Here is a 25,106-nt window from a genome sequence, read left to right as displayed (position 1 = left end):
TTTTTTTTTTTTTTTTTTTTTTTTTTTGTGGTACTGGGGATCGAACCTAGGGACCTTGTGCTTGCAAACCAAACCACTGGGCCAAATCCCCAGCCCAGTGCTAGGATTTTTTTCTTGGACACTTTTGAGTCATTTCTTTGCAGTTATTGTTTATAACACAAGGAACTTAACCTGATTTACTGAAGCAAAAGTGTTTGTTATTATTTAAGTAATTACACTTTACTCAGGCATGTCTAACAAAAGTAGTTGCTAAAGTATTCCCTGGGGTGATATTTCATCTAAAGGTGTCATCTAGCTGAAATTAAATGGTTTCAGTCATTCTGGCTTTCTGTGTTTTTATTATGCTAATTGTACATAATGTTTTAGGGCTTTGTTTAAATTTCACTAACATTAAATTACTTAGAATTGATACAGAAGATGAGAAATTAATGTTCTTACAATATAAAGATGTACAAAGTAATCCTTTTATTTTTTTCTCATTAGGAACCTTGGGTAACGTGGAACATGGGAACCAGTATCAGATCAAATTGATGTACGAACATCATCTTCAGAGAACAGCCTGCAATATGACCTATGGGCCTTTTGGCGGTGTGAAAGGTAATCTTAAGGATGTTATTTCAGGTGACAGATTTAGAAGATTTGGTCATTTTAAAATAGGAGATTGTGTGGTTTGAATCTTAGAGAATTAAAGTAAGATATTGTATTAAAAATTTTATCTAAATAATCGGAAGAATGAAAAAGACACTATATACAATAGATGTATTTGATGTCATCTAAGCAGCTGTCCTATATGGCCTGCAGAGCATTTCTAAAGTCTTTTCTGTAGCTTGCATCTTTTTGACATCACCTGACTAAATCTGACCTTTAAGTGGTACAGCTGTGTGCCCTGGCACAGTGTTGGCCTTCTCATGGATGTGCTGACCTGCTTTACCTGCCCCAGGCCTGGGAACCTGCCAGTCCTTCTCTCTATCCTGCCTGTCTGTGGGACCACTGTGCAAGTTCTTGATGGCTATCTGCACAAGAACAGCTCTGAAAGGGACAAGTTGGGGCTGAGATACAGACTCCATCTTGCTTGTCAAGCTGAGCTCGCTGGCTTGAGAGGAATCACCCTGGAAGTGAGGGTGCTGCTTCTAAATGTCACAGGCAGGATGGCATCTTCACTAAGTGCAGTTGTCCCTTGTTTTCTCCAGACTTTGGAGGATTGCGCCCAGGGCCCCCACATCTGAACATACCAAGATCTGTACATCAGATGCCCAGTCCCTTGTATCAATGGGGTTATGTTCGCATCTGACCTGTACACTTTCTGCTGTACTAAAATCATGTCCAGGTTACTAATACCTAGTACAATGTCGGTGCTATGTGCTTGGTTGTTATACATAGTAATTAGGGAACAGTGATCAAGAAGAAAATCTGTACACATTCGGTACAGAAGAAATTCCCTCCTGAATATTTTTGACCCAAGATTGATTGAATCCACAGATGGAGAATCCATAGTAGGGAGGGCTACTTTACCTGGCTCAGGGAGCCTGGGCTCCTCCTCTCTTAGCTGTTTCTTTTCTAACTAATAAAAGGGCTACCCTCCACATGCGCATGCAGACCAGGACTTGCAGGTTCACCAGAGTGGTGCTTTGTGTATAGTGTTGCGTGCTTATTTACAAGTGAACTTCTCTCATGATGTGATGCAAAAGGGGCTGGTGTTGCTGGGTTGAGATCCAGAAACTGTGGTGAAATCTCTGTGATTCTGTGACTGTGCACATATGATGAATGTGCCATTTGAAGAGCATGTGGTTAGGAATCTTAACAATTAGGATGCTAAATTCCTGCTATGAAGGTTTTTGTTGAGATAGTGAGGTGTCATGATAACTATATTTTTGACTATTACTATTGGTGCATATGGAAAGTTTTACTTGTATTTCATTATTAGTACATTATTAGTACATTTTGTAGCATATCATCCATTACAAGGAATTTCCAACATTGAATTGCAGTGTTGGTGTTCTGTCTAATGGATTTCACCCCTGGCAAGAACCTAATGACATTTTCTGACTAGTGATAACATCAGATCATTCAGGTATTCATGATCATTTTGTAGCATTTGATTAGTCAAATATTTGCATTGCTGTTTTCTTCTTATCTGAATCAAGGTCTTCATTCTGTACTTCTCTTTCATAGCTTGCTCTGTCTCAGTGTCACAACTTCTTTACTTACATGATCCAAGTCATCACTGGTAGGTGAATCACCTGATGAATCACTTTCAGCTTCCTCGCAGAGTTATAAAAGTGAATTTTCATGTGACATTGTACTGCATTGGGCTAATTGTACAAGAAAAATCAAAACAAAATGTTTATTAAAGCAAATTATAAATGCACAAAAATGTGACACGGAGTTAACCCTTTGATACACGTGCATACAACTTACTGTTCACTGTACCAAGTAGGTGAACACAAAGATTGCTTTCTGTATTCTCCCAGTGCAACTAATGAGATGCATAGTGGGTTACTGTTATGCTAATTATATATTTTTATTAGAAAAGTATGATATTGTTGTATTTTACCACCATAATGTACCTAGGGATTAGCTGTTTTCAATATGCTTTCCCCTACCAAAGCCTCCAAAGAAAATTGCTAAATTCTATGCATCTGGAGTTTAAAAAAGTATGATGTGAGAAAGAAAGTACTCTTGCTAATTAAAAGGCAAATTCTTTAGATCACATGTCAAATGTTATACAGATTACATTGCATTTTTACTTTATTATCAGGTCATCAACCCAGTTAAAGAAATCCCTTGCATTTGGGTAACATTTTAACTGTATTTCATAATGGATTTCCAAAGTGATGTGGTGGGGTTCAGGACATGCTACTCTAAAATATGGGACTTTTGGGCTGGGGATGTGGCTCAGTGATGGAGTGCATGGGTAGCATGTGTGAGGCCTTGTTTTTTTTTTTTTTGGTACCGGGATTGAACTCGGGTCCTTGCACTTGCCAGGCGGGTCACCGAACCATTGAGCTAAATCCCCAGCCCATTTTTTTTTTTTTAAAGGGAATTTGATGCATTGAAGGTGCTCTGACCTCTCCACCCTTCTCCGTGCAGCAGCTCATAAGACACATGTGGCAGGTTTTCTCCCCATACCTGAAGGAGAGGAATGTCTTTATAAGAATAACCTTCTCTCTGAAGATCTAGGATGACAGAGAAGAACCTGAACAAGGAGCCCTTGGTAAAATCCCCATCTATCACCATAAGATCACAGCCCCGTTTGTTCTCTTGTATTTCCCTGTAACTGTGCAATTCTTTAAATCTAGCATAAAAACTCACAGGGTACCCAGGCATGGTGGCACACACCCGTAATCCTAGCTCTTCAGAGGCTCAGGTAGGAATATCACAAGTCCGAGCCCAACCTGGGCAGTTTGGTGAGACCTTGTCTCAAAATGAAATGTAAAGCACTGGGGATGTGGCTTAGTGCTGGAGAGCTGGGGGTTCAACCCCCAGTACAGTAAAACAGCCACTGCAGCAAGAGAAACTTCACAGGCTAAGTTGTCTCAAGTCTTCATTATCTTACAAAGTCTGTACATCAGGCAGATAAGTGGCTGTTATAAATCTGTGCTTTTTCTCCGTGCATCTGTGAGAAAGGACCTCAGCCGGGAACCTAGGATGGGTGAAGAAAAGATATTTTCCTTTCCTGCAGTTGATAATTCTCGCTAGCTTTGAAAAGAATGGATAACTTTGCACTTACATCCATCTGGCGCATGCTCACTAAGAATCTGTTGAGTGTCTGCTCACAGTGCTAGTTGCTTGGAGTAGAAAGATGAATAAAAGATAGTTATGTTTTCTAAAAGGTCCCAATATAGGGCACAGCAAATTAATCAGCATTGAGGATATGCATTAAATTATGCTGGTGCCCTGTAGACAAAACTGCTCCCTGTAGTGTGTGTGTGTGTGTGTGTGTGTGTGTGTAAGGTGGGAAGTGAATTTGAGTGGGAAGTGTGTTATCTTTTTTATCTACTTTAATACAGAGGTCTGTAATCTCAGTTTCTGATAAACAAACAGCTTCATGGTCTTTTGTAGAAGGCTTTCATTGCCCAGAGGTTGAGCTATTCACATTCCTTTTGGGATAGTTTGTTCCTTTTGATAAGATTATTTTTCAGACTTTAGAGCACTTAAAAATTACTTTGCTTTAAAAAACTCATCCAGGCTGCTAGATTGACTTTTTTTTTTAACATGTAATTTAAAGCTTCAATAAGGCAAAACTGTCTGCTTTAACTGCCAGTTGAGCTCTAACGGAGAAGGGTGTGCTCTTCTTTGAGATGAGTATGACTGTTTTTGTTAAGAATGAGATCCAGATGGAGAACAGAAGAGCACAGTGCCATAGAAGGGGAGAGAAGAGTTAATTTCAGGAGGTGGCAGAGGAGTCAGAAATATCACAGGGTAAGCAGCTGGAGCACAGAGAAGAAAACCTCGGAGTTGGACATGGGAGTCATTGGGCTCACAGGGGAGCAGTTTTAACAGGAGGGAAAGAAGTTCGTTAAATTGCCCACGATGAGGAATCTGTAGGAAAGGAAATCTCAGTGGCAGGCTGCTGTGTGAAGAAGTTTAACGTGAAGGGCAGGAGAAAGTGAGGCCATAGTTGCCATGGAAAAGAGTTTATAAGGAGGGAAATGTTTTTGAGGACAGAATGAAATCTCAATCTGATGGACACAATGCCTTCATAAGACTTTGCTGAAAAATTAACTGGAATATTTGTATTTTTAAAATCATGTTATTTGGATGACAATATTCCTGTTTTGTTCCTTGAAATTTTATTTCTCATTCCATAATTTGTGCTTTTATGGTCATGTTGAATTTATTGCTTTGTCATAATGAATTTGTGGTTTATGAAAAATCCTCCGAGATTATCATGACCATCTGGATCTTCCACGTTTGTCCTCCCCCAACACTTTTTGCTTCTTTTTCTATTTTCAGAAATTATTTTCCTTGAGCCTAAGTTTCACTATGCATGGGGATGTTTACACTTTGAGCTTTAATGGCACCACACAGCTCAAGACTTAAAGAACCGTTACCATAAAAACCCAGAGCCCCTCACTTCCAGCAGTGGCCTGAATTCTGTTTCCATGTAGATTGGGAGGTGCTTCAGCTTTGGTCAGCTGAGGATTCGTTTGGTTGCAACTAACAGTTGGCTGAAGCAGGGATAGGAAGCTGCTGCTGGCTGACATCATTTGGGCCCTCATCGAATCAGATCTGAGGTCTGTATGGTCCAGAGCTTGTTAAACACCTGTTCTAGTTAATTTTGGAGCTTTTAATTTGGTTCTATTAATTTCATTGATCTTGAGTCAAGGTTGAAAATGCATTTATAGATTGTTACATTTCTCATCATGACCTCTTAAAGTCCACCTTGTTAGTTCATTAACTTTCCTTCTTAATTTCCTCTTTGTAAAACATGCTAGTTCAGTTAACTAAAAACCAAAAAAATTTTTCCCACTGTCTGTCATATGTATCATAAATAAAATAGTGAACTTCGCAAATATCCTTATTAAAAACAAATTAAAAAAATAAAAACCAAAAAATTTGAAAGCTGATGTAGACAAATTCATTGGACTACAGAGGAGTGTTACCTAGTTGTACTTACCTTTTGCATTCATATCCTGTGCAAGAATATTGCAGTGTTTTAAGTAAAGCCATTTTTTGACAGGGGATATTAAAAGCCCATGTTAATGTCTAATCAGTGTTGTCTAATCAGGAAAATTTAAGGTCTCACTTGCTGTTTAATAGGGTTTGATTCCTTGTCCTCTTGTCAGCAGAGGGAGCCTTTGCCTCACACGTTGATTTCAGAGGCCAACAGTGATGTTTGTAAGAGCCAATAAATTCATGGAAAATACTCATTTCCTCACCTAGGCCTGAAAAGGATTTGGATCTGCAGAAAAACTTTCTGTTTTTATTTTCTGAATTCTTTATACTAGTGGTTGCCATGTTACTCTATTTAAAAGCAGTAAATATTGAGATAAAAATCATGGTTATCAAATGCTTTTCCTTTTCTCCTGTTTCTAAATATGCACAGAATAGTTTCTAGAATGCACAGATTTGAGAATCACTATTTTAGCAAGTACTTTAACAAATAAAGATGGAAAATATTGAAGTGAGTCATTTCCAGCTTTCTGGTCACTTTTTGACCTAACTTTCCCTGAGCTGTTTTCTAGCTTTTTAAAACTAAGGAGTGTTATGCCCAAGTCACGAAGTCCCCAAAGACCACCAAGGAGTCAGGTCCAATGCAATTGCAAGAGGAGTTTATTGCAAGCTCAAGCCTGGACCCTCGGGTGTCACCATCACAGCGGCTTCGGACCGAGAGCCCAGATCCATCTTTGAAGCAGGGTTATATAGGGCTAGGGAGACTTTTTCTTTTTATAGGCCCTATTTTTAGCTCTCGCTCACTATTGGATATTCGAGGGATACTGGGAGGCCTTTTACATTTTATTGGATATTCGAGGGGCACCCGGAGGGCACTTACTGGAAAATTACCTAATGCCTACATTCACAGAATCAATTCCTCTTTTTAAAGAACATCTGATTAAATAAATTCTATAATTAACAAAGACTACATATATGAGCAATGACTAATGCCTATATTAACAATGGCTACCTATATAAGCTATGACTAGTACCTATATTGGCTAAATCAATTTCATCAATCCTCCTTTTAAAAAACATTGATTATTTTAAGCAGGAAGAATTCATCTTTTGATCATAAAAAGAGGAACAGAAACAGGGTGGAGATGCCCTAGGATAACTTGCCCTTAAAAGAGGAACAGAAACACAGAGAGACTGTCACGTAGAATGGAATTTTACAGAAAGGAACTTTTGCATTCACTCCATTTTGGGTAAGGGGCATGGAGCCCACCTTGACCTGAAAACTTGGTCCTGACAGGAGACTTAATGACTTAATTTTCTATGTCTGCAATATAGGTAAATATAAGTGCTCAGGGAAATTGGTTGATTCTTTTTGTTATGTGTGGTATGTTTGGTGTCAGGATGGCATCCATTCCATGTCTCAGATGTTACACTGAGTACTTATTTTCTCCCTCTTAGCCTTCATTCAACCTCAATAGGGTATAGAGTTTGTAATAAGGTTTGTTTTGCATTTGATCACATAGAGTAAATGAAATGAAGCGATTCAAGGTCACATATCTGATGCATGCATCAGAGCCAGGATTCAAATCCTTATCTTGCCTTTCTGATTCAGAAACCCTCTTATCCCCACTAGTTATTTGTTCTTTGTTTATATTTGGTACTTTTTCCATATTTGCCTACCTGGCCTTTTTATTATATGCCATCCTGCTTTGGCAATAGGGAAGAGTCAGAGAATATCTAAAATAATACCATTTTTTGAGGAATTTTGCCTGCTACCAATAATCTCTTGTTTTATATTGCCCCAAAAGATTTTGTACTTAGGCTGTAACAATTACTAAAGCTTAAGGTTTAGGCAGTGTATATTCTTAAGTCAGAGTTTTATGAAATATTGCTAGATTTAAGGATTATTTCACTCCTTTTGGTGTTCACTTTGGGGTTCCACAGTTTATCTTTTATGGTTGAATGATTTCTTTCCTTATTTAAGGATTTTCCTTAGGGGAGGTCTTCTTCTTCTTCCCTCCTTTTATTTCCTATATTTTTTTGTTTTAACCTTTGTCTTTGTGTTATCAGTAGAACTTCAGACTTTGCACATGCTAGGCAGGTGCTCTAGCACTGAGCTACATACCCTAGATACTAAAATAATTACCTTCATATACAGATGCAAGTGTGTTGTAAACTTACTTAAAATCTTTTCAGAAGTCTCCAGCATCTGCAGAATCAGGGCAAACTCATGAGCAGGCTGGTCCTAGGACACCTCGACATGCCCACTGAATGAATTGAGTCCCCCTCAAATATTTTTGACCTCAGCTATATACTGGGGACTGTTGGGGTGGGGAGGCCTGGTGAATAAACCAGATGCCAATCCTTGTCCTTGAGTAGTTCTCATGGAACTCTGGTGATACGCTGTCAAATATCTTGACTTTTCTAATGATCATTGGTGTCTTGGTATCCAGGAATGGAGTTTGACAAGGTTTATTATTTTCAAGAGCCCTCAGTGTGATTGAACAGATAGTTTGGAGCACCAACATATAAGAGACTGCTTAATACTTACTTAGTGAATGCTCAATGCTATGATCCAGGCAATGAAAATAAAATAGCCTTACCTTCAAGGATTTTATATGTAAATTTCGGAAGTAAAGGGAGAAAGATGTGTCAAACAGCTGTATTATCAGGAAAAATTTCACAGTATCAATAGAGAGCAATGCAAAATATACTTTGAAAGAACAGAGCGAAGGTGGGTTATTTATACCTAAAGGGAATTGGAGAAGTCTTCATGGAAGCAAGGGTGTTGGGGGCTGAGGATATATAGAGGAGAGGCATAGGGCATTTAGGGCAGTGCTGTTTTCCTGGAGTACTTGCCTCGTGGGAGTGGATGGCACAGGATACTCAGTGCATTCAGTGGACATGTCAAGGAGTCCTGGGACCATCCTGCTCATGAGCTTGCACTGATTCTGCAGATTTTAAGTAAGCTTACAATATAATTGCATCTGTATATGAAGGTAATTATTTTAGTATATTTGTCTTTATGACTTTTATTTAAGCATGGCATTTTAACTACTTCCTTTAGAAGAAAACAAAGGAATTTAATAGCCCAAGCATTGGATAAATGGCACATTGAGCTCGGGGATAGGAATTGACAGTTCAGGACAGTTAAAGTTAATATTGTCATTATTCCTGTTCATTTTCATTTTTCTTTTAAAATAGTATGAGTTTAGATCAAGTTGACCCTCAGCTGAGAATATCCTGGCTTTAGTTTTTTTTGTGTGTGTGTTTTGAAACTTTAGTTGATCATAGTTCAGTGTAAGCTATTTTTCTTGTTCCTTGCTTTAACATGCTGATGATTTTAAGACTAAGAGCATCAACAGTATATAAAAACAAATATTTGTCATTTAGTTATTCATTTGTGGGACTGATATTGTAATTGAGAATTATTTGTACAAACTGAAGAGGTATTTTAAAAATTTTCTAGTTTTTAACATTTTTGGACGTATTCTCTGAGTTTATCATGACTGGTTATTACCTTGAGAAATTTAATCAATTTTGAAGGTAGTTATTTTTTAAAATTATACCTCAATATTATTTATGCTCACCCATTAAGAATTTTTCTTCTGGGTGACAGAGAAGAAAGGAATGCTGAGTACATAGCCTTTTCAGTATAATAAATAATCTACCTTTGTGTCTCTGGGGTCATTCTGAAAAAAAAAAACTATATAAGAAAATGAGAGGAGAGGAGGGGAGGAGAAGAGGAGTGGGAATGTGAGAAATGAGTGTCTTGTGTAAAATGGGACTGTTGTGCAATTTTCAGAATTATTAGAGATTGTAGTTAATATCCTTGCGGAGTGTTAATACAAAGCTAGGACTTTAATAAGTGTTCAGTAAATGGCAGTAGTAGATAGTATTGCTGTTTTTCTATATTTCTTACAGCTTCTAATATATCAAGTGTGTGTAATTTAGTTAACCTTGCAATAAGTAAAGCATTTTCATATATTTTAAATGTATGAAGCACACAGAATAAAATAGCCGATCCAAACTGCAGATGAGTAAATTATTTTGCCTTGCTTACTTCAGCTCAATAGACATTTATTAATGTACCATCTGTGTGCCAGGCATTTTATAACTCCTGGATTTACAAAGATGAGTAAGAGAGTTTCTGTCTTTGAGTTTAGTCTACAGCAGTGGTGGCAAATTCATGGCAAGCATATTATTGTTTTTGTTTTTTTTTCTTTTAAGACAAAAGATGTTAATGAGTGAATTGGTTTTTTCTAAAGTAAACCCTCAATATTCGAGTTTAATTGCAGTGCTGGCACTTTGCAATAAATAAATGGGTTTTAGATGTCAACTTGGCACTCAGTCTCTAAAAGATTTGCCATAACTGACCTACAGTTAATAAGAGACAGATCTTTTTAATAGATAATTTTTCTAAGGTGGCAGTAAGGATAGGACTCTCTGGGGTCACAGACAGGGTGATCAGACCAGAAAGAGAGACATGAACCTCATTTCTTGGAGGAAAAATAAATTGATTCACTTCATTCAGAGAAAGAGAGAGAGAGAGCAAGTGAGCCAACTTCAAGTGCCCTCCACAATTACGGAATGTATTGCCTGTAAAGCGCAGGATAAGTTTGGCTTCCGGTGAGGCTGATGCCCTGGCTCTAGTAGTGCTGTCCATGGCTTGCCCTTACAGAATCCAGATGGCTTCTGTTGTTTGGACATTACTGTCCTCACATGTTACTCTCAAGAGAGTAGTAGCTTTTCTTCTGGTTCCAGCTGAAGTTCTGACTGACAGGTCCTCCAAGTTGGACCCCTGCTCAACCAGAAGGAAACTCTCCCCCAAGCAGACCTGCTATCCGCAGGAACCAGTAGGCACCCTGCTGCTCCTGCCACTGTCCTATGTATCAGCCAGCCCCAGGCCCATTACCCATGGGATTCTAAAATTTTTTACCCTCTGGACCAGTGCCCCCTCCGCTACCTACACTTCCCTATATCAACCACAAACATCCTCCTCTCAGTTCAAACGGTCTTTTCTCCCTTGGCCCATCTACATCCAAATGGCAATAAACTCATCTGTGTTGCTTAGACTTCACCTGCATCAGTGGTCTCAATTGTGCCTGTGTCTGAGCACTGTAACTAGTGGGATACTAGCAGGTTTATATGTCAAGGCCTGCTGTCAAAGTTAGAATGAGGTGGGTCTTGCCCACAGCACTGGAGGAAAGGAAAATGGATGGCCAATAGGAACCTAGCAAATGTTCACTAGACCAGGGTAAAAAAGATGAAAGTGATTTCTCTTTTGAGAAAAAGAAAAATTTTGCATAAGCAAATCAGGGAAGGCCATATCATTAAGATGCATGTGGACAACAGCAAGTAATTAAGCACTAATTTAACATGTAGCATGAGACTTTGAAAGTAATTATGAAAATATTAATGCAATTGAGTATTTCCATCAATGGTTCTAGTTTCCATACTCTCTTTAGTTTATCATAAGTTATTGAGGGAAGTACTGTCTTGCAAATAAGGAAACTTGGGCCTATTAAAAGCCAGGTTATCTGACTCTCGAGGGAGCTCACTTGTACTTTGCAGCATATGAAGTACTCTGCTCTGTATTACTAGAGTTCAGGAAGTCAGACCTTGTGTGCCATGTTCATGGGGGCCATAGTGCCAAGTTTCTTTGGAATTCAATTTTTTGTTGCATCAAGTAGTGTATACTGCACCATTGCTCTGCTGGAACATGCAGCTAACTGGGATTGTAAAACTCAGCACCAGTAAAATGTTTTTAATAATTAAAGGAACCAAGATTAAAATAAAAGATGATTTATTTGAAGAATGAGGAGGGGAGAAGGAGAAGATAGAGACAGCTCCTCAGCAGAGCACAGGACATTAGAAAGGTGAATTCCCATGGGTCTCTGTCCTCAGCCTTTTTTATCAAGACTGGTGTCTCTTTCACATGTGGCACCTGGAACTTGTAATAATCTGGTTGGCACTCTGGCTGTCGTTGACTCTATCCCAGGCACCTTTGCCTATGACATTTTTGGTCCTTTGATTCTTTCTTGTCATTTTATGATGGATAAGTGCGTGTGTGTGTGTGTGTGTGTGTGTGTGTGTGTGTGTGTGTAGTATCATACAAGGGCAGCTTAGAGTTGGAAATTGAAGGGTGTATCTAGTGAAAGAATATACTGACCCTAGAGTGAGAATATACACAGGTGTCTTTTTACAACTAAATAAAAGTTTTTAGGTGGCTGCCCCTTATTTCCTTTGCATTTTATAGCGTGAAGGGGCTGCAACCCTGATCTTTCATGTTTTTCTAGCTGCACCTTTGTTTTGTCTGTCAACTCTTCCTGATAAATTCTTATGTTAATTGTGTTTCTTGGGGCCTTTCAGGGTCTGGTTTCTGTCTTTCTTTACCTTTCTTTCTAATTGCTTGAATCTAACTGGAGAGGCAAAAGCTGCCTCTAGTAAGATTTTCTATTAATTTCTTTAATAAAGGTTATTGATGAGGCCCTATTTTATTCTTTATTCTGCCTACATTTCCCTTTCCCTACATTTTCTTCAAGCCCTGACTCTTTGTCCTTTCATGCTAAAGGCAGTGTGTTTGAAACTTTTTCATATACCCAGATCATCTTTGTTCTGTGTTAAAACTTTGATTGCTCAGCCCTTCCTCCAGAGTTTCTGAGTCAGTAGGTATAGTGCCTTTCTGAGGAGGAGAAGTTCCTAGATGATGCTGATGCTGCTGGTGTGCAGCCGAATTTTGCAGACCACTACTTTAAGGACTTTGGGAGACTACAGAATCCTGGTTCAATGATATCACATATCAAAATGAACACAACTTTTATTTGTACTTCTGCTTGCAAGTACATACGCTCTAACTTCACAGATATGAAGAATGTGTTTTGGTTACCATAACAGCCTCTTCCCCTTTAGGTCAAGGTAATTTCAAAATGTTTCATATATAAAGTATATATCAATATTTTATTTTTCTACAAGTATATAGAAAGTATATAGACAGAGTAACAAATATCCTTATTTTCACATGTAGAATCAACAGTTGTAATTACATATATATATATATATATATATACATACATATTCACACTTTTTTTGATAAACAATTTTATTATAGACAGCTAAGTCAGATATAAATATTATAGGCAGTCAGAATTAGGCACTCGAGAGAGTCAGGACAAAGGTGAAACACATCACAACTGTGGCTAGAGACATATCTGCTGGAGATAAAGACAAGAAAACCAGACCTGTATACTTCCATGAAAGACAAACAGCAAACCTAATTAAAGTCTAGATAGATATCAGTCACCCCCATGGGGGACCAGAGACCTCTGGGCCCATCATTTTCTAGAAGTCTTTGTTCTTTCCATCCACACTTGTTGTGTGACTTGTTTCCCAATTGAACACTAATTACCTAAGTGACAATACTTGTAACCTTATTGGTTGATCATGCCTGTGGCCCACATTGTATCCATGTGAGTTTTACTCCATAAAATTTGTCTGTAAAAGGGGGTCCTAGGCTACCCTTTTGGGACTCCTCCTGCCTCTCAGGAGCTATCCTACCAATAAATATCTTCCTTTTCTTAATCTCCATTGTTCCTAGTGTTGTGCCCAAGTCGCGAAATCCCCAAGACCACCACCAGGAAACTCTTCTGTTGTAAATATACGAGGAGTTTATTGCAAGCCTGAGCCTGGACTCCCAGTGTCACCGACACAGCGGCTTCAAACTGGAAGTCCTAACCCATTAATCTAGCTTATTTTTATAGGGTTTGGGTGGCTTGAAACTCTCTCTATTCTATTGGCTTCTTTTCTAACATTTTAAATCTATTGGATGTTACTAGGGCCCTTGCAAAAGAGGGAAAATTATTATGTCAGGGAGGGAGCTGATTCAAAGAGAGGTCAGTGTGCCTAGGCATGCGGCATGCTCTTCTTTATGTAGAACATCCTGTTCTTCTTTGAGGTTGGAATTGCCTTTCTCCTGTCCACCTGACTCTGTTCTTACTGCAACTAAGTAAACTAAGCAAACCGAGCAAATTTTTACTGCCTGAGCTCATCCGTGGGTCAGTTCTGGCACTTTACTTTATGGTTTTTTCAACTTAAAATGGAGTTAGTTAAGCTAAGTGGGGAAGGTTTTGGGACTAAATATCTAGGGTCCCACACTAGAATTCATTCTTCAGTTTTTAGAGAACACATGCTTAGCGTATCAGACATCTAACAGGTTGAGATATATAATATTTTATATTTCATCTCTGGTATTTCTTGTATCAGTTTGAAAGTAAATTACAAACTTTTTCACAGCTTTGTCCATAAATCCTTCAACACATATCTTTCAGTAAGAACATTCTCTTACAGTATTACAATGCCACGAAGCATTTTAATGAAGAAGAATTTTTGTTACGTTTCTGAATTTGGAAGAAGTAGTATCTTATAGTTTTGATTGTTCTCAGGAATTATCTTGAACTGAGAGATTTTAACATATAGTAAATCAAAATAAATGTATTTAAAATTATAGATATCTATTGAATAATTTAAAATTGAGAAATAAGGCTGGGCATTTAACTTAGTGGTTCCATGGCCTGCCTTGCAAGCACAAGGACCCAAGTTTGATCCCTGGTACAAAAAAAAAATTTTTTTTTGAGAAATAAATGTATATTATAGTCAATAACTTGATAGCTTCATTGGTTTTGTTATTTAAAATTTACCTTGAGTTTGTCTCTTGTGGAAAAATTAATTATGACATATTTGTGGTACGTAGTAATAACTGACTATACCTATAAAAAGATTGTCTTATTTCTTCCCATTCTTCTTTAGGTCGAGATTTAATTTGTATCCAGTCTATGGATGGGATGCTGATGTTGTTTGAGCAGGAAAGCTATGCTTTTGGGAGATTTCTCCCTGGTTCTCTTCTGCCTGGCCCTCTTGCTTACAGTTCCCGTACAGATTCTTTCATTACTGTCTCTTCCTGCCGGCAAGTGGAAAGTTACAAGTAAGTTTGTATGTTAAATCTTTGGAATCATAATTTTATTGATGTATTCTTTTTTACAGAGCTTGAATATTACAAATGAATAAAACACTGGTTTCTTTGATAAAATATAGTGTGATGACTTACTGCTTATTTTTTTGGTATTTAAAATATTTGAAAGGTAGTGTGGTGCAGTGATTGGAGAGGAGCTGTTTGAGGAGAGAAAGTGCTGGATTGGAGTCCTGATTTCACTACTCATAGCTGTTTGATGATCAGTGCCTTATCTAACCTCTACAATGCTCATTTTGACAAGTTTGTTACGAGAATAAAGTGTATGTCAAGTTGTCACCCTATAGAAAGCATTCAGTATTTACTGTGACTGTTGCATGATATAATAAATAATAACACACAGTGTTAGGTGAGAAGAAACAGATACGAAGATGCATGTACAGAATTATTTTAAAACAAAAGAATGTATAGGTCATTAGAAAAATATGTCAAGAAATACAAATGTTAAGAATATTAATCATGTCAAGTTAATGTAGTTTTCCCATCATAAGTGGCCGTCTTTTGTGAATGATGTTAAACCACCTAGAGTTTAAAACTCTGGAAACAAGTAAATGTTTGTAACTAAGAAGTTAATTGAGGGTAGTATATCCTCATGTCATGTTCCTTATACAACTGTGATGATTCTTATCCAAAGGAGATGAATGAATTGTAGAATTGGTACTGGTAATAAATAAAATATTATAGTTATTTTGAAAGAAAACCATCTATGTCATTTTCTCAGACATGCCAAAATTTAAGCAATATCAAGATCTGCTTTTCAGCTTTCCACCCAGTTGTGTCTCACATTCTACTAAGCAGTTCCATGCTAGGTCATGTACAGAAGTTTTTATGCTCTATTTTACTTTTTGAAATATGTGCATAGAAATTAATTTGGTAGTAGCACTCAAGAGTGATTGGATTAGGAAAAAATATGTAGATTTCCTTGATTAGTAAGCTTAATCTTAGAGAAGCCTACATTGTTGTAACTGTGGTAATTCTCCAAAATATTAATTCACTAAATTTCTCTTTAAAAATACACACTTTAACCCATTATGAGGACCACTTGTATAATGATAAAAATTCATGAGATATGTGACTTATGTGAAATGACGACATGAGAGGGCTAAGTTGTGTGGTTTAGGGATAACCTACCCCTCGAAATCAGCATGGTAAATTAAATATATGTAACAAGCAAGGTAAGACAATTGTATTTATGTATGCTTTCAAATTTAAAAGGTTAAATGAAATCATATTCACTGGTATAATGTAGAATGTAAGAAAGCATGGATACTATAGGTCTATTCTTTTGAGGCTTCATTGAATCTATCTATAATCAGTTAATAGAATGTAATCTAATAGAATAGATTTTTGATATATACTTCATTTTTATTTTTGATATTGATATTTTGTTTTGTTTTGTTTTTTGATACTGATATTTAATCAGTTTAAACTCAGCTCAATTATGTTCAAATAGGAACTGGCAAGGACTTTGGTTGTCAGACTTTAGTTGTGTGTAAGAATCCTCTGAGCAGCCTGTTATAAAATGCATATTTATGGGCCAGGGATTTATCTCAGTAGCTCTACCCGCTGCCTCTCAAGTGCAAGGTCCCAAGTTTGATCCCTGGTACCAAAAGTAAAAGCATCTTAAAATGCATATCTATGCATTCCTAGTTCCGAGTTCCCTAGATTTTGATTTAATTGGTTTAACCTACCCCTCGAAATCAGCATGGTAATTAAATATATGTAACAAGTAAGGTAAGAAAATTGTCCTTTTCTGGGATTGTTGGGGGAAAAGGGCTGTGGTACTACTACTGTTCTCTTGGCCACATGTGCCCAAACTTTGGATCATCTTTTGTTATCTCTTCCTTCTTTTGCCTGTCAGAATTATTTAGTTGTAAACTCTCACTATTCTACCTTTAATTCTCCTACTTAGGCCTTGCTTCCCTTTCCCCTTTGTTTCTTTTACATGGATTTCTGTTTATTTTTCCTTCTGTCTAATCTAGTCTTTGAAAGGTGCTTCTTTTTTTTTTTGGTACTGGGGATTGAACTCGGGTCCTTTCGCTTGCAAGGCAGGCTGTGGAACTGCTGAGCTAAATCCCTGGCTGTTGAAAGATATTTCTTGAATCTGTCATTTTATATCACCTCTTAAAACCAGAATAAATTTAATTTTTCCATTATAATATCAAAACTTTCTTAAATGGTTAACTATCTGTTCGATAGCTTCCATATTTAACAATTCAGCTAATTTCAGATTGAAAGTATTTGGAACAATTTGTGCCTGTTCTTTATATGCACAGTTTTTCAACATCATTCTGTAAACAATACCATACAAGAACTATTACATAGCATTTATTTATTTAAGATTTTATTTTTTTGAGACAGAATCTTGCTCTCTGGCCCAGAGTGGCCTTGAACTCACTATGTAGCCCAGGGTGGCCTCGAACTTGGAGCAGTCTTCCTGTCTCATTTTCCCAAGTGCTGGGATTACAGGCGTGCACCACCATGCATGGTTACGTAGCATTTATATTGTAGCAGGTATTAAAAGCAATCTAGAGAATATCTGCAATATATGGGAGCCATTGGTATGTAGCTCAGCGGTAGAATACTTGACTAGCTTCTATATGGCTGGAGTATTGTCACTAGAATTGTAAGGAAAATAAAGTAGGATATATGTGAGAAGATATATATGGGTTCTATGTAAATATTATGCCACTTTCTACAAGGGGTTGGAGCATCTTCAAATGTTAATATCCATGCTGGGTGTGAGTTTTTCCTGGAACTAATTCCTTGGGGGCACCAAAGGATGACTGCGTTGTCATTCAGTGCTCTTTATAAACCAGCCCCATTTACATTTATGATGTGATTTTCAGATTTGAAAGGGGGTTTTAAAATAAACTTGTTCAACTATTCCTTGTTCACCTGCTTGAACATATCATTATATAAAAAGCTATTCATGTGAATTTATTGTAGGTTGCCTTCTGTATTATATTGAAATGTCCCAGAATATGTCTTCTCTCTGGTACTTGAGAGCAGCATTTATCTTAAACATCTGTCCACTCATTGAACAGTTCAGTTTATTTGTGCAGAAACTGAGTAAGCAAACATTTTTTAAGAACCTTCACTGTGTCACATGCCATGCAAGGTCCAGGAGACACAAAGTCAGAGACCTGTCTCCTGTCTCCTGCAGGATTCCAGGAACAGTCACTCTGCTCCTGTGGTGCAGGCAGCAGCAGACTTTGCGGAGGACACTGAGGAGCCTAGAGGGAACATCTAAAGAAGAGCAGAATGTTAGAGGGCCCTAGAAGAAGGATGCCTACCAAGAGTTTTATTTTCTCTTCCTCCCTCTAATATATGCCTTCCCCCAACACCCTTCTGATAGCTCCTAATATGTTTGTTGCTCAATAAATGCAGACTTTAAGTATTTTAGAACGTATTTGTTGACTTTGTTTTAAGAGGAAAATTGGGTTCTTCATCAGACTTAGGCTCTGGCCAAATTGAAAAACTTGTGTTCTCCAGATATGGTAAGGGCTTCTCCCTGTCATCCCTTTAGTTCCAGCTGCACCCTGGGTCTGAGGTGAAAGTTATGCTTGGAGGCTGCCTGTTCCCTTTCAGTTTTTCCTTGACCTAGCTATATACAACATCTTTCTTCTCATTTCATGAGGTTTTTCAGCAGTTCCCTCAAGCCTTTCCATGTTTCACACTTTCCATATTAAATATTTGCCAGCTTGCTTTTCACCTTATGGGACTCAGTGCTCCTTGGTGGCAGGAAGTCTTAGACCCTCTAAAGTGCCAGCACTGTACCTTGCTGAGAGTAGGAGTTTTGTTTTTTTTTTTTTGTACCCAGGATTGAACTCAGGTCCTCTCGCTTGCCAGGCAGGCGGTGGAACCACTGAGAGAAATCCCTGGCCGAGAGTAGGTATTTAACAAGAACTTGATGAAAGAGTGAAAAGTGTGTAACAAAAATTTCTGTTCTTTTTCTGGCATCTTTCGGTTAAAGTGTTTCTGCCAGGCATAGTTAAGAATGTCTCAGTCATGGCTGACATGATCATAGCAGTGTTCTGTATCCAGAGCTTCCATTTGTAGTAAAGTTCTCCCGGTTAAACACCAAGGTTCCCAAATCTCTTGGTACCCTTTAGACGTGTTTCATTTGAAAAATGATTTCAAAGGGTTTATTTTTTGTACCCTGTGACACATCAATCCATAGTTTAGTTCCTTGCTGTTTTTACAATGTGATATGAATGAATACTGAAATCACATAGTTGTGTTTGTCATTGGTTTTCCATGGGACTGGCCAAGCATTTGTGGAACCTAGATTAAAACCACTCCCACTCACTTGGACTTGTGATTTGTGATTAGCACCTTCCTGTTCTGAGAAGAGTATCTAACACTCTCATAAAATCTTACTACATCAGGCTGAATATTCTTTCAGCAGTATCAACAAGGGGATTTTATTCTTTACCTTATATCACTCAACACTTGAGTGGTAAGAGAAAAAAAAAAAAGATCTGTTTTCCTTATTTCAGACTTTCCAAGTATGATTGGAATTGTTTGGCTTTGGAAATAGATTTTCATGTACACTTACTGTCATAGTTAAGAGGAGTTATGGAAGAATCATAAAATAGATGCATCTATAAGTTTCTTATCTAAATTTATTGTCAGCTGTGTCTGAATTGTCTTCCAAGAAGAGAAATGGTTTGGATGGATTTCAAAATCAGGAATCAATTTTGGCTTTGTCTCTGCCTGCTTTTTGATGTTAATGAGGCCATGTTAGGGGATCACTTACTCCTGAGATGAAATAATAACCCTTTGTAGTTATATGCAAAGCTTCAAACAGCTCAAAGAGCTTTGGATTTTTGCAACAGCCTCATTAATATCCATTTATCCTTAGGTTGGTGGTATCTGCAGGAAGTAAACCACCTCTGGAATGATTGCCTGAGGTTAAATCTGTAATGTCTCAGGGATAATGTACTGGTCACCATTGCATACTCTTTCTCTCATAGTGAACTGAGGCTGGGAAAACAGTCCTGTTTGGAGGTTTGAAATGTGAGGTCTTATTGTCCGGCTCTTTCAGAGACTGGGATTTTGAAGGCTGATCTCAGAAGGCATAGAGACTTTTGCTGTAGCTCCTATGGAATTTTTTAGCATGCTTTTATAAGGCTGAGATCTGCCTCCTAGTTCTCAGTTCCCATGACTCTTCTCTACCATGTACCTCTCCACAGCCTTTCATGTCTCTTCTTGCTGCTGCTTTGACTTGTGCTGTTTGCTTTGCCATAATACCTTTCTGTTCTCTGCCAGCATGGTAATGTTTTGTTCATTTTTTAACACATAACTTTCTTCTGAACATATATCAAAAGTGTGTCTCCTACCTCCACTGCACAGCAGCTGCTTATTTCTGCACAGTCTTTTTCCATCAGTACTATGTGCAGACATTGTACTGGAACAAAGCTCTCTGAGTGACACTGAATTGTCTGTACTTACATCCCTGCAACTGACTCAGTGCTCCTGATGGGTATGCATCATGTAGTAGTTTTTCTGCATTGTTGATGCCTGTTTTAGTTCTAGTCTATATGTTCACTGAATGAATTCATACACATTGAGCTTAGTCCTGCTTTTTTATATGTGTTTGTGAACTTGTCATTGTTTTTTTGTGACTTGCAAAGTCTACTTTAATTTATAGTCATTTTGCAACCTCCTGAAATTGAAGTTTGTTTGTTTTTTAAGAAATGAATTACTCCTTCTTGACATCATTTAATTTTAGGGTTGACATATATCAGTCTCTTTTGTGGTGCTACACCAGAATATATGAGACTGGGTGATTCCTAAAGGATGGAGGTTTATTTCTCACAATTTTGTAGGCTGGGAAGTCCAGGATCACAAGGCTGGTATTGTCAAGGGCCGTCTTGGTCATTGTCTTTTGGTAGAACAGAAGAGTTTGTAGAAGAGGGGGCTAAAGTTGTGTCTTAGAGCGTCAAGCCCTGTAGTAATCAACATTAAACCATTCAAGAGAACTGTGCCCTGGCGACCTAAATAAGCGCAATTAGATCCCACCTTCCAACACTGTTGCATTGGGGATTGAGTTTCTAACACATCTTTTTGGGTCACAAATTCATATCACAGTCGTATATGACATTTGGATACTACTGTACATCTCAGTGCTCAGATATCCATGTTGCATTCATCATTCAGGTCCCTGGATCTGACACTCTGGCTTTTTTGGCTTGGGTAGTAAGAGTGTCTGAATATAACTGTTTCTAAATTTTCCTTTTAGCTATCGGGGAATGATGCAAGGAGTTTTGACTCAACAGGAGAGGAAGGAAATCTATTAGCTTTAAGTTTCTTCATTCAGAATGAGTATTTTAAGCATATACCATAATTAATGGGAAGTAAGGTAATTTGAATACAATCAGCTAACTTAATCATTTTGAGATTGAATGATATTTATAAATTTCTTTACAGACTGGTTTTGATGGTGGGAAATAATATCAGAGATGAAATATGAAATATATCTCCCAACTTATTAGTTGTATGATATGCTGAGCTCTTGTTTTCTAAAAATCAAAGAATGAATTCTAGGAACAACAGAGGTTAAGAGTAGGAAGATAGGGGTGCCCTCCCCAGTGGCCTTCTGTCTTCAGCACCAGAGGGTCTTCTTGGCCACGCCCTCTCCTGCAGGCTGCATTCTGACATCTTTAGCGCCAGAGGTTCTTCTTGGCGGGGCCCTCCCTGGCGCTGTTCCCGCCATCTTCAGCACCAGAGGGACTTCTCAGCCGTGCCCTCCCCAGCAGAGTTCCCACCATCTTCAGCGCCAGAGGGTTTTCTCGGGCAGGCCCTCCCCTGCTGGCACCGCTGCCGCCATCTTCAGTGCCGGAAAGGTAGCTGTGCGGGCACCCCGAACCCCTCCCCCACCTTCCCCCTTACTCTTTTAGACCTCCTGATTGTGCCAATCTTTGGACCTCCCCTGTAGAGGCAGAGGTGGTCATAAAGAGTATTTTCTGGCGCTTTCAACTTCGAACATCTTTAAAGAAGTGGTGGGGGAAACTTGTAGAACTGAGTGGAGTTCAACCCTTCAGGAGGTCGGGGAACTCAATCTGGGCCTTGCAGCCCGAGCTCATTCTGCTTTGTGGGGTTCTGCTACCAGCTAGCTGAGATCAGGGGACTCGGCTCTGCAAGTGGTAGCACATATTGTGTATTATGACAGCAGTGATATAGTCTGAAAGAGGCCCTTCAAACTCATTTCTGTTTTTTTTTCATCCTACTCTGAAAATCCTTTTTTTTTTTCTTTTTCTTTCTCTAACTCAGTCTCTTACTCCACTATAGTATCCCTCATCTCCCTTTTTGTTTCTGCTCTTGTCCTAATTCAGATTTCTTTTATTATTTTTTTCTCGTTTCTTTGTGTTCTTTTGTGTTATTCTACCTCACTCAAGGGTTATTATATTTCTGTTTTGTTTGTTCTTTTTTAATTTAACAATTTCCTGATGATTGTCTGGTCATTCTACATCTTTTGGCTTCATATGAAACTTTCTTTAATTCTTATACTTATCTACTCCTCTTGTCTTAACTTTGTTTTAAGCCCCCATTGCAAATGGTAAATATCCTTATTGAAAAGTTTATTCACTGTAAACATATTTTGGATTGCTTCTTGATTTTAATTTAATTCACATGGTTTGAAGGTGATAGATTGATGACTACCATAAGTGGTCAATTTGCAAGTTGTGCTTCATTATATTGTGGTGCTGATTGTATCAATTAGGATAAAGGATTGTGATTGATTCAATGAGCTGTTTTCTTTGGTATTATGAAAATGAGAATGTCTATGAGTCATTAGAGACCCATGGGCTGCAGCCCAACTATATCAGGAAGATTTAAGTAATAACCTAAAGGTCAAACAAAGACAAACCAACAACAGTAGTAAAAATGAGAGAATGCTTAAGCAAGATACAGGGACAGAGGTCCAATTTACCAATGGCAAACAGTGGGGCAAATGAGGATGAAAAGTCTGATAGTGAATCATTAGGACACCCTGAACTCAAAGCACAGGAAGTAACAAAACTGATCAATCAGGCTCTAGAGAAATATAAAATAGAAGTAATTTCTCAGATAATCATAGAGATAAGGAGCAAAATGAAAGTTATAATTCATGACTCTAGAACAGAAACAGAGGAAAATAGATGAACTCAGGACCATAATAGAAGCTGTGAATGTACAGCATAAGAAAGAATTGGAAACAATAAATGCCCAATACAAGAAAGAAATGGAATCCATAGGACAAATTCAAACAGATATCCAGGAGATTAAAAACTCCATTGAGAGTGTTCACAAAAGAATAAAAGAGTCCGAGATAGAATCTCAGATATAGAAGATAAAATTGCAGTCAGTGAATCGTGAAAGAGAGGTTTCTTAAAAACAGTAGGATATCATGAGAAATTGATACAACAACTCTTAGACGATACAAAGAAGAATAACATAAGATTGATAGGAATTCAAGAAGTAGTAGGAGAAAATGCAAATGACAAAACAACTGTTCACAGAATTAATTATAGAAAACTTCCCAAACAGAGGTCAAGAATTTGACATACTGATAAGTGAGGCATATAGGACGCCAACTAGCTGTGATAAAAAAAAAAAAATCTACACCTAGACATATAATAATCAAGATCCCAGAAACCCAACAGAAGAACAAAATACTACAAACAATAAGAGACAAGAAACAAATTACATGCAAAGGAAAGCCCATCAGAATCACAGCAGACTTTTCATTACAAACCCTTAGGTTTAGGAGAGCCTGGAATGAGACATTTCAAGTACTAAAAGAAAACAACTTCCAACCTAGACTGATGTATCCTGCAAAACTTTCTTTTAAAATGGATGGGGAAATAAGATATTTCTATGATAAAGAACACCTGAGAAACTTTATGAATACCAAACCAGCACTATAAGGAATTCTAAACAATATCCTAGAAAAAGACAGTGAAGGTAACACAGTGAGGCCCAACAGAGCAAATCAAATAGGCAAGCCAAGAAACTAAAGGGAGAAGGCGAAAAAAAACATGATAATAATAAGTTAGTACATATCAGTTATAACCATCAATATTAACATCCTCAATTCACCAATCAAGAGAAATAGACCAGCAGAATGGATTAAGACGCAAAATCTAATAATATGTTGTATATAAGACATGTCTAGTGCAAAAAGAAGCCCATAGACTGAAAGTGAAAGGACAAAAAACTTCATGTAACAGGAGCCCCCCCACCAAAAAAAAGCAGGGGTAGCAATCTTATTTACCGACAAAGTAAGTTTCAAACATAAACTGATGGAAAAAGATAAAGAAGTTCACTACATCCTTGTGAAGGGAACGATTCAAGAGGAAGAGATAACAAATAATTTATTTTTAATTTATTGAGTATGTCAGAAAGTACATATGCTTTTTTTTTCCTCTTTTCTTCTTTTTTCTTTTTTCTTTTTCTTCTCTGATGCTGGGGATTAAACTCAGCACATTGTTCTGGCTAGGCAAGTGCAGCAGTACCTTAGCTAAATCTCAGGCTTTACATTTCATATTTTTAAAATTTATCGACACATTAATCCTTGTCTCTATATGTTGGTCTACCAAATTGATGAGTTATTTTGGTTCTCATTTTCTTTGCTTTTTTATTTGAGAATTTATGAAATCTGTATATATGAGTAGTATGAAAAGTATTAAGGTCCATCTGTCATTTTCCTCTTTCATCTCTGCTTTCTACAAACTTCCTTTTCTGTCACTACAGCTTTTTTGATTGGAAATTTATTAAGACAAATGTTGTTATGTTATCAATATATCTTTGTACCTATTTTCTACTGATGATGAATATTAATTTTTAAGTAAATTTTATTATAACTATACTTAATCATTAATATCATTTAGTACCTGGTACATATTACAAATTCTCCAACTTCCTCAAAGATGATATTTGTTTTTTCTTAAATTATACAAATCACCAACATTCCACACATCACTGCACTGTTTTATTATACCTAAGTGTATATTGTATTGTAGAAAATATGCATTGTGTATATGTGTGGGGGTATGTTTTTACACATATGTGTGCACTATTAAATCAGAAACGTGGTCATGAATGTGGTAGGATTGTGCACATTTGGCATATTGATAGTTTCTCTGGCAACCTTATGATTTCTTTAAATTACATGTTTGACTTAATTCATAATCATTCATTTGGGAAGAATATTACATATGTATTGGTGTTAAATTCTATCATTATGCTTATAAAATGTAATAAAAATAAGTATGGGATATAATAAAATAGAAACAAAAATCTGATCTTAAAAATGTGAATTTTTTTTAGTTGCTTTTGGATTTTAAATATAAGTATATTTTTTTCTGTGGGAAGTTTTAGAAAATGTAAGTGGTACAATCAACAAGCATATGATATTTATCAATTAATAAAACCAAGGAGTTTATTAATTATAAAATTTTGAGGACAGTTTCTCAAC

The 25,106-nt window shown here is 37.4% G+C and overlaps 1 protein-coding gene across 3 annotated transcripts in view; it reads left to right on the top strand.

Annotated features, from left to right (window-relative positions):
• The window catches only part of LOC104853204 (protein PTHB1), a 285,577-nt gene that overhangs the window by 20,329 nt on the left and 240,142 nt on the right, over positions 1-25,106 (top strand). For all 3 annotated transcript variants that reach the window (XM_033761023.1, XM_033761024.1, XM_033761025.1), the window contains exons 5-6: positions 484-597; positions 14,422-14,596. In XM_033761023.1, the coding sequence (XP_033616914.1) occupies positions 484-597; positions 14,422-14,596 (289 nt within the window). The remainder of the gene's footprint in view (positions 1-483; positions 598-14,421; positions 14,597-25,106) is intronic.

This window comes from Fukomys damarensis, unplaced genomic scaffold, assembly GCF_012274545.1.
Source record: "Fukomys damarensis isolate Sample0158 unplaced genomic scaffold, DMR_v1.0_HiC HiC_scaffold_7, whole genome shotgun sequence".
Classification (NCBI taxonomy): Eukaryota; Metazoa; Chordata; class Mammalia; order Rodentia; family Bathyergidae; genus Fukomys; species Fukomys damarensis.
Note: the sequence above shows the minus strand (reverse complement) of the source record. Positions and strands in the feature narration are given on the sequence as shown.